General features: G+C 34.6%; 1 protein-coding gene and 1 long non-coding RNA gene across 8 annotated transcripts; both read right to left on the reverse strand.

The window, feature by feature from the left end:
- Positions 1-1236: 1236 nt before the first annotated feature.
- LOC136209664 (uncharacterized) lies at positions 1237-3048 on the reverse strand. The gene is made up of 2 exons (XR_010677627.1): positions 2773-3048; positions 1237-2687 (listed from the first exon to the last, which is right to left on the reverse strand). It is a non-coding gene; the product is annotated as an uncharacterized lncRNA (long non-coding RNA).
- A 3088-nt stretch (positions 3049-6136) lies between these two features.
- Positions 6137-10830, reverse strand: LOC136208886 (cell cycle checkpoint protein RAD17). 7 transcript variants are annotated; one of them, XM_066000175.1, is made up of 13 exons: positions 10732-10830; positions 10331-10627; positions 10142-10199; positions 9829-9914; positions 9708-9755; positions 9047-9100; positions 8479-8581; positions 7834-8144; positions 7391-7745; positions 7135-7260; positions 6778-6976; positions 6631-6691; positions 6137-6536 (listed from the first exon to the last, which is right to left on the reverse strand). In XM_066000175.1, exons 2-13 carry the CDS (start codon positions 10523-10525, stop codon positions 6336-6338), a joined length of 1797 nt encoding a protein of 598 aa, XP_065856247.1. In that variant the 5' UTR covers positions 10526-10627; positions 10732-10830; the 3' UTR covers positions 6137-6335. The 7 variants fall into 7 exon arrangements, with proteins under 7 accessions (XP_065856247.1, XP_065856248.1, XP_065856250.1 ...); XM_066000176.1 differs by having other exon boundaries at positions 7391-7495; positions 7589-7745; positions 10331-10823; XM_066000178.1 differs by having other exon boundaries at positions 10152-10199; positions 10462-10823.
- Positions 10831-15136: the final 4306 nt, after the last annotated feature.

Raw genomic sequence — 15136 nt, forward strand, 5'->3', positions numbered from 1 at the left:
GGAGTTTAAAAATGGAGGGGAATGGAGGTTAAATTTACACTGCAGAGACAAATTTTTTTTAAAAAGTTTACGTTACTCCCATTAACCCCCAATTTGGAGGTTAGAGTTTGGAGGTTAGAGGAAGTAAACATTTAACCCCATTAACCTCCACTTACTCTCAAAAAATAACTCCCAAACAAGGTTAACTTAATACTTAACCTTCCATTACTCCCATTTACTCTCATTAACCTCCTCCCAAACAAGGGCTTAAGTATATATGCAACAATGACATTATCGAGAATGTGATGAATTCCTTTTCATTTTGACTTTATTTCATTTGAATACATTGAACTATTTTCTTATGACGGTATTGGAGCGAATTTTCCGCTAAAATTGAAATTTTTTCTCTTCTTCATTTCTAAATGACAAATGCAAATCAAATTACTTCACAAAGTCCTTACTTCCTCCCTGCACATGAGACGTCTCTAACTCTAATTTCTCATGTTCTTACCGGATCCAATTACCATCAATAGTCTCGATCAGTGAAGGTGGTTCTTATGTTTACCGAATCTAATTACCATCAATGTTCTCGATCAATGAAAGTGGCTCCCTTTACTAGCCAATCAATTGTCATACTAGCCGAACAATTGTCATAAGCTTGTCGGGGATGTAATACAATGGTGATATCCTGCTAATAATCTATTAGTTGTAGACCTGGGCATGGGCTGACGAGCCTGCCCGGTCCGCCTAGGCCTATTTAGCCGGGCTTGGATACATGAAATAAGTGTCAGGCCCGACCCGGCTCAAGCCCGTATAAACCCGCCAAAAACTGGACGGGTTGAGCTATATAAATTTTCCATCGGTCCGACCCGATATACTATATACATATATATTTATATATATTATAATTTATAAATATAAATTAATTATATTTTTTTATGAGATGATAGAATTTATTTTGGATTTGATGTTTCAATAGATAATTAGTTTATTAGAATTTTTCCAAACTTATTAAGTTTGTGTTGTATGTACTATTTTTTTTTTATTAAGAAAAGTTAGTGTGACATTTTAATTGTTTTTTTTTTTAATATACAGATGAGTTTGAACAGGCGGGCTTAGGATTCATATTTTAGGCTCGAGCCCAGTCCAACCCGAACCCAATTCGAACCCGAATCAATTTATTACGAGCTGGACTGGATTTGGACTCGTCAAGTTTTATTATAAGCATAGGACCGGCCCAAGCCGGGCGCATGCCCAGGGCTAATTTTGTTATGCCTTTTTTTTTCAAATCTCATTGAGCCATCTCAAATCAACGAGCCTTGCCTTTTTTTTTTTGACATGTTAATTTACCATTATGCCATTCTATCATATTTACCATTTAATTGGTCATTTGACATTTTGATCCTTCTCTTTTTATTAAATTAAGTTTAAGCTATTTGAACTTTAATGTAATTTTACCTTTAAATTAGAAGGTATAATTTCTCTCTGCATCATAAGTAATATTTTGTGAACGAAAATTTACTCCATGGCTTACCAGAAAAATCGTTATAACCCAATAATTAAGAATTTTCAAATACTGCACATAAATAAATTAGCAACTTTTGAAAAGATTAACTATCAACTAATAAAAGGTGTCAAAATAGCCTCGGAGATCATAAATAGGGCAAATTATTAGAAGCACCGGGTTCTCCATGTCAAATGGAGGACCTTCCATACATATTTTGACACGTGTAACATAGATCCACACATGTTATAAGAGGTCCTATTATTTTAATTATTACGCGGTGTCACAATACACGTGTCCAAATGTGAATTGGGGGTCTTTCGAGTGACATGAAAGACCCAGTGCTTAATATAAGAACTCCATAAATAGATTGGGTTCATTTAATATAGGGTTTTGTTATTTACCGCCCTCAAATTACTTATCACCACCTCCATTGGACAATTTTGCCCTTGGTATAATTTTTTTTGAGTAAATTCCAAAAAAAACCTCTGTGGTTTGATGTTCTTCTAAAAAAACCCTTGTGGTTTGTTATTACAAAAAAAAGGACTGTAGTTTGCGCCGTTAACCAAAAAACGGAAAATGGCTTAACGGTGTTAAAATGCTGACGTGGCACAGGGGTAAGGTTGGAAATTCGAATTTTTTTTTTATTTTTTTATTTTTTTCCCTCTCTCTTCTTCTTCTTCTTTCTTCTCCTCCTTCTTCTTCTTCCTTCTCCTTCTTCTTTTTCTTTTTCCTTTTTCTTCTTCTTCCTCCTTATTCTTCCTTCTTTTTTTTAAGTTTCCGGAAATCTGGAAATTTCCAGATTTCCGAAAATTTTCCAGATTTCTGGATTTTCCCCGGAAATTCTCCTCTTTTTTTGGAATTTCGAACATCAAACCACAAGTTCGAATTTCTGAACTTCCATTCCAAAAGCAAGATCCATAGGCTGTCCACAAGCTTGAAGAACAGAGACATCAGTAAACTCAGTAGGCCTGAAACCAGAATGATCCACCATTTCCCTATACAAACGTTTACAATCACCGTAATTTCCCGCTTGAGAATACCCTGAAATCATTGAATTCCAAGTCACTGCATCTCTCATCCGCATTTTATCAAACACCTTTCTCGCAGAAACCAAATCATCACACTTCGAATAACAAGTAAGCAAAGCATTCTCAACCAATACATCAGCAACAAATCCCCTTCTCAGAGCAAAGGCATGAACCTCCTTAGCCAAAATAACACAATCAGACAGAAAACTGGATAGTGACTTCAAGAAACATGTAATTGAAATATTATCAGGCGCTTACCTTGACGAGTTAGACGGAGATCGGCTAAGTACTGGAGGAAGCGACCGTATAACCCACAGTCGAGGCCGGCGGCGGAGCTCAGCAGACGGCCGTCCAAAATTTTGCTCTTCATTCATTTCCAGATTTCTGGAAAATTTCCAGAAATCTAGAAATTTCCCAGATTTCTGAAAAATTTCCGGAAATCTAAAAATTTCCAGATTTCTGGAAACTTAAAAGAAAAAGAAAAAAAAGAAGGAAGAATAAGGAGGAAGAAGAAGAAAAAGGAAAAAGAAAAAGGAGGAGGAGAGAAGAAGAAGAAGAAAGAAGAAGAAGAAAAAGAAGGAAGATGAAGAGGAAGAAGAAGGAGGAGAGAGAGAGGGAAAAAAAATCGAATTTCCAACCTTACCCCTGTGCCACGTCAGCATTTTAACACCGTTAAGCCATTTTTCGTTTTTTGGTTAACGGCGCAAACCACAGTCCTTTTTTTTATATAATAACAAACCACAAGGGTTTTTTTGGAAGAACATCAAACCACAGGAGTTTTTTTTGGAATTTACCCTTTTTTTTAAATTGGGATTTTTTTTTTTTGAGAGAATATTCAAAATTTGGCCTAAATGGATGCGGCATACCGCCCGACCCATGGCGGGAACGGATCCGTTCCTGCCATGGGTCGGGCGGTATGCCGCATCGTTTAGGCCAAATTTTGAAATATGCAAAATCGTAAAAAATTTAGTGATGAAAAATACTAAATCATTCAATTTTTAATGACGAAAAATGAAAAATTCTCATTTTTTTTGTGACGAAAAATGCAAAATCGTCATGAAAAATATGCATTATTTTCATAAGTTCTTTGATAAAAAGATGTAAATCTTAATGTTTCCGACTCGTAATCATCCATTTTCGGAGTTCGGATTGTCACACATCAATTATTTTCATAATTTCAATTATTATTTTTTTTTTGTAAGAAGGGAAGAAAAAAAACAAACAAACAAAAACCTAACCCGGGATCAGTCTAGGAAGACTGACCCCAATCCTATCCTCAAGAAGAGAATGTAACAGAAAAGAAGGAGGAACGGAAAGGGTAGAAACACCTAACATCCCCCCATGCCCAGCAGCTGCCAAGCGATCCGCCACGCGGTTTTGCTCCCTATAAATATGGGAGAAGGTAAGAGAATCGAAGGCAGGACGAAGCCTCAAGATGGCTTTAATGAGATTCTGACTCTTAAGACAAACAGCCTGTCTATCCGAAATCCTGTTGATAGCCTCCAAATTGTCAGACTCCACCGAAAGTCTTTTAACACCCATGCGAATGGCGAGTTTAATGCCAGACAAGATCCCCTAGAGCTCCGCAGTAAAGGAGGAGCCCGTACCTAAGTTATGGGTAAACCCAGCCAGCCAGGCGCCACCAGCATCCCGAAGAACTCCACCAGCAGCAATTCTGCCATTACTAAGGCAGGAGCCATCCATATTCAACTTGACAACCCATTCCCTGGGCTTCCTCCAACCAACTAACTGGACCTCTTTAACCGGGGAGGGGTGAACCAGGGGCTCTCCTTCAAAACTCTTTGTAATAACAGAGAGTTTTTTCGAGAAGTAAAACCGGAGGTCAGGAATAAAGACAGTCTTCTCAGCAAATAACTCTTCATTCCTCCATTTCCACATTTGGTGACAAATAATAGCGAAGAGAATAGCCCCGTGCTCCATGCTGGCCAACAAATTCCCATTAACGCCTTCAGAGAACCAGTCAATATCAGAGAACCCCATAAAGGAAGGAAGGATGTGGTGAGGAAGGACCCATTCCCAAACCTTTCTACTATTCGGGCAATCCCTCAAAGCATGGCATAAGGTTTCCACATGGCCGCTGCATCTGCTACAGGCACCAGATACAGCCAAGTGCCTTCTGTGTCTATCTGCATTCGTGAGGAGCCTGTCTTTGACTCCCAGCCATAGGAAACTCCTAATGCGGTAGGGGATTTTGAGGGCCCAAATGGACTTCCAAATTTCCAAGGGAGGATCAGCCCTATTAAGGGTAAAAGCTTCATAGGCCGATTTGCAAGAATAAGAACCATTATTAGTCAAGGCCCAGCAGTGTCTGTCCTTATCCTCCTCCTGATTACTAATCTTCACACCTCTAATATTAAGGAGGGTCTCCAGGCTAAGAAATGAGTCGAACTTAGACCAGATCCAGTCTCCCTCCGAGTCCACCACATCAGCAATTCTCCAAGAGAGGAGATCATTCGACGGAGGGGCGATGCACACCTCAATCAACGGTTTATCACCAATCCAGGTGTCATACCAGAAACTAATGGAACTCCCATTACCCACCTCCAAGCCAATCCCCGTACAGAACTCAGCAAAAACAGCACTAAGCCCTTTCCAGAGGAAGGAACAGCTGACAACCCTCTCCTTCGGGCCACCAAAGATTCTATCTTCCCTATACTTGCCGCACAGAAGACGAATTGTTGTTCGGATTTATGATTTTGGAGAGAATTTTCACTTTTTGATCAAAATTATGAAAAGGACAAAAAAGTCCAAAAGAGACGGTGATAAGTAATTTGAGAGCGGTATTTAACAGTTCACTTTAATATATGTGTTGATATAAATAGATTACATAAATTAATTTGTTTAACCCAACTAACTAAATGAGTAAGAAGAGGTAAAAAAAAATTAATATTCCAAGAACTCATAATTCATCAGCATTGAAAAAATTTATTCGAAATTTTTTCTAGCTTTTGTCACATTTTTTTGTCACATTTTTTTCGATTTTTTATCTGCTTTTCGCAAATTTCCATTGTTCTCGTATATACCTTGTCCATATACACTCATATTCCTATCTTTAACATTTTAAATCCATAGTTTCCTGATTAGTTTTTAGGGGTGTCAAAACGGGTATGGTCGAATTAGGATTGATCCAGTAATGATGTGTCATAAATGGACTGATTCATCTAACTTGGATTAGGTAGCAGGTTAGTTGTGTTGACCTGTTTAACCCATTTAATTTTTAAAAATAAAAACATGGAAATAGGGAAAAAAAAATGAAACTGGAAAAAGCAAAACTGAAAATAAAAAACTGGGGGAAAGCACAAAAAATGAAATTTGGGAAAAATTAAAAAATGGGTTGGGGAAAACAAGCAAAATGAATGAAATGAGAAAAAAACAAAATGGGGAAAAGGAAAAAAAAGAGAAAAATGTGTACTCAGGGAAAATAAAAGATTGGGAAAATGAGAAAAGGAAAAAACGGAAAACAAAAACCAATAAGAAAAGCAAAAAAAACACCATGAAAAAATGAAAAGAGAAATTAGAAAACCATGAAAAATAAAAATAAAATGAAAAACCGGAAAAATGAGAGAAATGAGAGAAATAAGGAAAAAAAAAAGAAAAAAAAGGGAGAAACACTGCATTGGAATTTGGATGTAAATGCCCTCAGTTAAGGCAACCATTCTATGATGGTTTACTAACAAAATTTTCCAAATCTTCTATATAAGAACAAAAAATAAATTCCAGCTTCATCTTGGATGACAAAATGAACAAAAAAAATTTCTAAATATGTACATTAAAGCCATTCAGTTGATTGAAAAGGATTCTTACCAATCTTCTATTTCGTCTTCAGAAATCTGCTCTTCATCATAACTTCCATCATTATGATGCTCAAATTTCTTATGAGTTTCAACACCGTGTCCATGTCCGAGCCGTTTTAATACCGGTGTGTACTCAGTAGCAATATCCAACACATTGGAAAAGCTACAACCTCCATTAACAATAAATCTCTTCTCCATTGCCTCTTTCTGCATTAAAACGTTGTAAGTCACCGAAATAAAAGGTAAAAAGAGCTTTTCCGATGAGAATTGGAAAAGAAACTCAAGAGTGAATAAAACATGCCTGATTCTGCAACATTAAGTGCTCAACCTGCCAGAGCTTTGGCTTGCGGATCGCATGCCACCTGCAAGTTCATAACAATTGGTTGGTTATATAGCTCAGACTCGTTAATCTCATTAAACTTAACTGCTTCTAGCATAAAACAAACACCTGGATGGAGAAGGATGAGAATTTCCAAATAATATGCCACGAACAGCAACTGAAGCAGCGGCTGATTGAAGAATATTCTCTGCCTCATTATATTTAGACAACGTTCCTCGAGAAGATGAAAGAAGCAAATCTGCATCGCTTAAGTATGACGCCACATCCCCAGCAGCATCCATTGCTTCTTCACCTATAAAATCTAAAACTGCAGGGAAATAGAGCACTGGTATTTGAGATATAGTAGACAGAACATGGAGGTGAGACATGTTGCCTTGTATGTGTTGATGAGAGAGGAGAAAGAGCTAAGAAGGGAGCAAGGGGGCAGGACTGTCCCATATGAGAATTTGTGTACATGATGGTTACCGTTTTCTTGTAGAAAATCAGCAATCGGCCTTGCTTGACCATGCGCTTGGCAAAGAACCTTCTCTGGAGTACCCATTTTTAGTGGTAATCTAAAGAACTTGTCTCGTACAAGAAACTCGTCTTGGTCTGCAACAAATAAGAAATAATCTTTGAATAGAGATTCTCAATTTGCATATAAAACAAGATCAAAGTTTACAAGGGCATGCTCAAGCACCAAAGGCTCAAAGTTTAACATGTATGGTTTACAAGGGCATACCCAACGCCATCTGAACTTCAGTTTCTCTTTTATTGTGCAGAAACTTGCCAAGGGCGTGAAATAGAGAAAGTGTCTCATCCCTGCCAAATAGAGATGCAAAACCACCTATCAAAGCATTCATCTCATCAGTTTTTCCATCTGAGTAACTCAGAGTAGAACTGGAAAACGATGAATTGATAGTTGCATCTGATTTTATACAAAAAAGCTGGAGAGATGTAATTGCATGTCTTATATCGCCTCCACTGGCTTTTGCTATCAAATCTATCTGTTCTGAAGTTACATTACACTGCTCCTGTTTGCATATCCGGGTGAGTGCCTTCTTAATGGAGTTATTTGTAATGGGGTTAAAAGAAACCTGGAAAATGTCCAATAGTAGATTGAAATAAGCATATGTACAGCTTTTAGCATAAAACTTTCGTACTAAATTTGTTCAAGAAAGTAACCTTACAAGCTCCAGCACTCTGAAGGGACAACTGAAGTTCTTCCAAGTACCTTGCACTTTGGTCAGCTGATTCTGTTTTGCAATTGTCAGTTAATAGTATTACAGTAGGCGTCCGAGCTGATCTCACAAGGAGAATCAAGGAGGTTTTAAGTCTTCCAAAAGCAACACTTCCATGTGCCACAGGAAGGTCATCAATCAAGAGTATAATGGGTGAGTTAAGTTCAGGAGACAATAGCGAAGGAATTACTCCATACTTTCTTATTTTCTCGATATAGTTCACAAATTCATCCAACTTGGATGTGTAGTTTATACCTAAATAAGGAGCAAAAGAAAAGAAAAAAAATTGTAAATCAAACAGCCATTAAAAGATGTCAATGGTTACAGGATATGGTGACAATACTAAGTAGCTCAAACTCTGAAGTTTCTTTTTCCTAGATAAGCATGATAGAAAATTTAACTAAATTCACGTATTAGATAGATTAATCAAACTGACAGCTATAAATTTGACATGTTCGACAGTTTGATAGTCAATCTTGAAGAGAAAGCTAGCTGTACTTTAAAAAGAAATTTCAGGCCAATTATCTAATGATAAACGCTTAATTCAGGAATTGAAAAATGAAGTTGCAGGGTTCCATTAAAAACTTACCAGTAGTAGAATTATGCATGTGTTCTTGCCAAACTGTGGGAGTAGGTGTTTTCCATTCACATACTGTGGCTCCAAAATGGGATGCAATAGCGTAGATAGTTGCCTGCAAGACAAAAAGAAAGATATCTTGGATGTTAACGGGACAGTAGACAAGTTAAGATCTCTGATTGGAAAACATAAATAGCATCTCCAGATATAATGCCAGGTTACTCATCATCTCAAATTAGATTAGCAGAGCTCATACTGAAAGCATGTCATAATAATTAACAATGCCATTTCTATATGAGATATGCAGAAATTTACATATATGTGCCCTACTTTGACGTTCAAACAAAAATTTAGCAAGACATAAATCACATCTGAACAACAGCATGTTAAAGATGCCAGCTTTGCCTAGTAATTCTCAAGCAGCAATCTAGTGCCATTCAACAACACGATGCGATGCAGACTTTGCCTACAAGTTCATGAGGAAACAAATGAAATATCGTTCAATAACACAGAACAGACATTAAATCAGTAACCATTGGGGTTGAAAAATTAAACCAAGAAAAGTACAGTTAAGACTTACAGATTTGCCAATTCCAGCTTGCCCAGTAATGACAATAACATTACTAAGAATTTCCTAGAAAAAAAAAGGAGAGAAAGATTAAAAAAAAAAAAAAAATTGAAGCATGAATTCTCAAAGAAAATGGGAAAATCACTTCTCCTTTTCAATAATCTTTCCCATACTGCTCAAGATATCCAGAAATTTCATTATATATTTCCCTTTCAGTTCAGGAAAGAAAAAAAAAAGCAACAACATCAGTCAACAATTTTCATCTTTTGCAACCTTGTGTCAAGCACCTAATGCTTGCTAAGATTTCAACCTCAGTACTAAAACCATATTCCCCTTTATTGAGCAAGTTTTGTCACAGGTAATTATAAACATTCTAAGTCGATATATGGACAAATAATGTACTGCAGAAAGAGAACTTTATAATATGTCCTAAGGGTAGTCCTTAGTCTAACACACAGGCACTTCTAGAAGCCCACTCTACAAAAATGTCTTTTATGATGTCTATGAAAAAACCTCACAAACCAAATTACAAGGTGAAGATCTTCTCTCAAATTTATCCCATCCTTTATCATCTCAGAATAAATCTCTAGTTCATTGCAAATTATTTCCTGACCCACTCAGGTCAGTTGAGAACTTTAATGCTAACAAAATAGGTCTTATAACTGTAGAGTACCTTTGAAGCTGTCAATCTTTCCTCAAACCAGACCTTGACTTCCTCAACCTGGAAAAAAGCATGAAAAACTTTGTCTTCAAAATAATATTCACACAGTGAAATGTGAAGCACATGAACTAACCTTCTTCTTGTGAACAGCAAGTTCTTCCATGGAATGGGGCTTATATTTATCAACCCATAATTCCTTTAAATTGCTCCTTCCAGTGCCTGGGTCATATGATTCTTTCCAATTAGCTCTAAGAGCCCATAAAATAAAATAAATAAACCTAAGTTTAGCAAAGAAAAGCCAATTCTGCCGTTTGTATAATCATAAAAAGAACTTTCAGAACCATATGTATGCTTTCATATTCAGTGAACTAACATTTCAAATCACCACTAAGCTCTGATAACATGTTAACACAACAACTAAATCCAAAAACCACAACATGGCATACCAGCAGATACCTTGGACCCATAGAAGTATTCAGCAAAATTCTCAGTAGGGAACCCGACCTGCATGAAGAACAAGGCAAAAAATGAACAATCACAAATTTAAAAAAATTGCTAATTTTGGACTTCAAACTCCTTGCCGTACAAAGAGCAATTCCATATGTCTGACAAAGAAATCCAAAAATAAGGCATACATCATCTATATTTCTAGATTCTCTAACAACATGAGTCCGAGAACCCGACAGACGAGACTTCTTCGATTCTCTAGGATTTGTACGAGTAATCAATGGCCTTGATTTCGGTTTGGAATAACTCCTATTAGTACCCGAAGAACTCTCATTATCTTCATCATCCGATGATAAAACAACGACGCTATTTCTCTTCTTCATTACTTTCGCAAGCAAAACCCCCAAGTTTTAGGGTTTTGTATCAACAAACCGAGCTCCAATCAACTCCTCCATGGCTGGAATACTGAATGATTCAATAGAACCCTGAAGCAACAGAGCTGGGGAAAGGTTAAACCCTCAGAAAGTGTATCATTTCATTTCAAATAGACAAACAGATTGCGAAAATTGGAGAAGAGGTACTGCAATACGAGAGATTATGGCGGCAAAGGTCATTTAGCGTGCTCGAAAAAACCGCGAGGATTTCTGTAGAGAATTGAAAGGAAGATTCCAACGGAAGCTAATGGCACGGTTGGAAAAAAATATGGGCTTCGTCTTTTATCATGGGCTAAAAAAAAGGTTGAATTACATTAATATCATAATTAATATAAAATTACAACTAAATCATATTACCAAATTTAATTCTTAATATGTCATTATTCTTTATATATTATGATTTAACACTATAACTTAAAAAATTTAGACTCCAATTCATAAATCATAAACCCTAAAAAATATATTTTAGATTGCTAATTGATAAATTCTAATTCTTAAAATATATTAAAAGTACTGATTTTACTAGTTTGACATAATCTAAAATTATGACTTGACATAGTTGTAAACAGTTTTTAAAACATGAATTTCTGTGTAATTTTCCCTAAAAAAAATACTATCTAATTATAAAATTACAATTAAATCATATGTCATTATTTTCGATATATCATAAATAAAATATAATTTTATACCATGATTTATAAATTTTATATTTCAATTCATAAATTTTAAAACTTAAAAAATATATCTTAGACTCTTAATTCATAAAACACAGTTCTTAAAATATATAAAAGACAATGATTTTCTTAGTTTGACATTATTTAAATTAATATTTGACATAATTGTAAATAATTCTTCAAATCTGAATTTCAGTATAAATTTTTAGATTTGAAGAATTACTTACAATTATATCAAATACCAATTTAAATAATATGAAACTAAAAAAACCATAGTTTTTTAAGAACTATATTTTATGAATTAGAGGTCTAAAATATATTTTTTAGGATTTAAGATCTATTTATAAATTATGGCATAAAATCATACTTTATTTGTGATATATAGAAAATAATGACATATTGAGAATTAAATTTTATAAAATGATTTAATTGTAATTTTATAATGGAATATGATTTTCATATAAAAAGCTCATTTATATTTATATTTTTTTCTTAATGATAATATTTTCTTTGAAACAATAATGATAACATTAGACTTCAAAAATAACAATAATTAAAATAAATAAATTTATTATATATATATATTGAATTATATATAAATAATTATAATTATATATAAAGAATGCTAAATTATAATTAATATATAAATAATGCTAAATTATAAATTATAATAAATAATGATAAAATATTGAACTAAACATAATGTTATTGAACTAAACGGAATGCTATTGAATTGAACTGAAATTACTGATACTGAAATTAAGTGAAAATGAATGGAGCATATGTCTTCTTCTTCTTTTTTAATAAAATAACTGGTACATGAAATAAAGTGAGGTGCACAGTAGATCAAAGGATGAAGATTAACTACACAAAAAAAAACCCCGGTCAGGATGAGAGTCGGATGTCCGAACAAGACAAAAGGTTACTCGAATCATGGATTGTGTAACAAAAGATACTTTATAGTATCAAAACAAGCTAACATGGATCTACAAATATCATACAATATTCCAAAAACAAATTCAACATAAAAGTTATAAAAAAAAGCATGAACATGAAATTTGGAATCCATAGAAAAACATATCACATCCATATCCAAATCCTTGAGTTGGCAGGAAGCTTCCAAAACTTCAATAATGGATCTATTGAGGAGAATAGGAAAACACATCCAAAAAACACCCACGAACAAATTGTAGTCATCACAGTGGTTGTGCATCGGTATTAAATCTGAACAATTAAAAGTAAGCCTATTGTTGATTATGTTTAGGTAATTATCGCTGAAGTTATTATCTTTCTCTCTCTCACCTTCGCACAGTTTAATACCTTTCAGGATGTCGTCAGATTTGGCCAATGATGAAGTTGCTCCTCACAAACTAGAAAATACATAAAGTTCCCTCATGTTGGAGATGTTGAAACTGCTCTCACTTTAAACATCACCATCCGAACTAAGGATATTTGGATCTAAGAATGTCAGATACGAAAGAAAAAAAGAGAGATTAGAAGGAGTAGATTGGAATAAGATATGATGAAAACAACACCTATAATGTAAATAAACACCTAATGCGAAAGATACCTACCACCTAGGTGTAAAAACGCCCACTTGGAAAAGGGCACTACATCTACGGGGTGTTTGTTAGGAGGGATACAGGAGGTGGGATAAGGATAAAAAAACACGAGATAAGTTATCTCGTGTTTGTTTGGGAGACAGACAAGTGAGACAGACGAGGGATAAGCCTCTTATCCCTCAAATCCTATACCCAGGAGGGGGTGGTATAAGGAGACGGGATAAGCTCCTGCGATTTTAATAGGATGGAAAAGTCCATCTTATCCCTCAAATTAATGTTACGTAGTTTAAATAAGGTTAAAATAGTAAAATGTATTATTTTATCCATATCACTATCCCACATACCAAACATTGAATAATAATTCTCGACTATTATATTTTTATCCTTATTCTAATCATTTATCCTTGTCCCTATCCCAACCTTTATCCTTATCCTTATCCCAATAGAATACCAAACACCCCGCTAAGGTATATGTCACATTCTGAAATTTTCATAAATTTATATATATATATATGTATAGTATACACAAGTTAATTAATTTCACTATATTTAAATATGGAGTTTTGGGTAAGTTCTATTTTAAGAAAACAATATACTACATGTTTTTAAGAGTTTTTTGTGCTTTAAAACTTTCATTGGAAGAAATATATAAAGATTTAATAACTTCCCTTGTTCTAGATTTGCTTTTTTTTTTTTTTTTTTTTTTGAGTAATATGATCAATCATCATTTTTCCTCTTTTCCCTTTTCTTGTCTTTTTCTTTGTTTTTTTATTACCATAAAAGGTTTTTCCAGGGATCATTCGAAGAATAAAAATACCGTATTTCTGGTTTTCATATCACAACGTTTCAAGTAAGATCAGTTTTATTTCAAGATTGTTCTGATTTTGATTGAAGAACATATGCATTAGAATTCTGATATTTCATAATTTGATCTTTAAGTTTTTATTTTGATGATGTAAAAATGCATTTTAATCAAGCATTTATTTTCCTATAAATGTTTTACACCACTAATTTTGTGTTGGTTTCACTTTTATCGAACTTGGTGTCCATTAGAATTGAAATAGTATTGAACTCGAGACTTTTCTTCTTATTCGTAACTGTTTTGCAAATTTGACAATCATTCGTATTTTAGATATAACGTTTTCATATGAACTCAGATTGCAGTGATTCAAGTTGCAGAATAAACTTAAAACATAGGTGTACAAAATGTTTTTTTTAATGATTCCAAATTCGAATTCTAATAGCTTTAAAATTCAGCCGTAATCAAATGCATTTGCTGAAACTTTATTTTTCATTTTCACTGCTTTTCTCCATTTTAATATCATAGTTGTCTGATCTATCTGGAATTTCTTTTGAACGTTCCAGAATTTTAAATAGAACTTTTTAGATATTTTAAGGGTTTTGGAAGTTTGTTTTGACATGTTTAAGCATCTTTACTTTGACATATAGATTAATTAATTATAGAATGTATTTTATGTTTATAGGATAGCAAATGATGTCTTCAATAATGAATAACACTTCCAAACAGTCTTGAGATGATTTGAATCAATAGCAAATACTCAGGGAGGAGCCGAAATCTGGCGCTCCCTCTCTGATGTTTAAGTCAATAAGATATTTTGGATAAAGTATGAACTTGAAAGGAATATACAAGTCTATGCTTTGAAAGCCTTTCGATCGAATATCGAATTATGTTAACTTCAAAGCCCATTCTGCCAATCTACCTGAAGTTTCACGCCTTTGGGATATTTTTCTCAGAGGCATGTCCATTCTAACCACAGTTGAGTGGATTTGAAAATAATGGCGAAGCTTCTGCGCCATGATTACTACCTTGAATGCTAACTTTTCCAGTCTTGGATATCTAACTTGAGCATCTCTTAGGACTATGCTGGCGTAATAGACTAGGAACTGCTCTATCATGTATTCCCGAATAAGCACGGTGTTAGCTGAATCTTCCACTACACTTATGTACAAGAATATAATTTCTCTAGGTAGAGGTTTGCTTAGTAGCGGGGGTGAAGCTAAAAAAAGCTTTAGCTGATCAAAGGACGTTCCGCACTTTGCCATCTAGTTGAAATTCTTAGCACCCTTAAGGCTCTTGTAGAATGGCATGCATCTTTTGGCCGAACATGAGATGAAGCTTCCCAAAGCATTAATTTTCCATTTACCTTCTGAACATCATTCAGCTTTTTTGGAGGCTTCATCTGGATGATCTTACTTGGATTCGCCTCTATGCCTCTCTAGAAAATTATGAACCCCAAAAACTTACTAGAAGATACCTCGAAAATGTGCACTTTTCTAGGTTTTGTTTAAGACTATGCTCCTGT

This window comes from Euphorbia lathyris, chromosome 10, assembly GCF_963576675.1.
Source record: "Euphorbia lathyris chromosome 10, ddEupLath1.1, whole genome shotgun sequence".
NCBI classification, from domain to species: domain Eukaryota; kingdom Viridiplantae; phylum Streptophyta; class Magnoliopsida; order Malpighiales; family Euphorbiaceae; genus Euphorbia; species Euphorbia lathyris.

Bases quoted from the DNA above. Each gene is read 5' to 3' on its own strand.
- LOC136208886 (XM_066000175.1), bottom strand. From the start codon at position 10,525: ATGAAGAAGAGAAATAGCGTCGTTGTTTTATCATCGGATGATGAAGAT. The intron at 7,746-7,833 runs GTTACTTTCTTG...GACATTTTCCAG, and splicing joins AGAGTGCTGGAGCTTGTAAG to GTTTCTTTTAACCCCATTAC. The intron at 6,692-6,777 runs GTGTTTGTTTTA...ATGAACTTGCAG, and splicing joins TCTCATCCTTCTCCATCCAG to GTGGCATGCGATCCGCAAGC.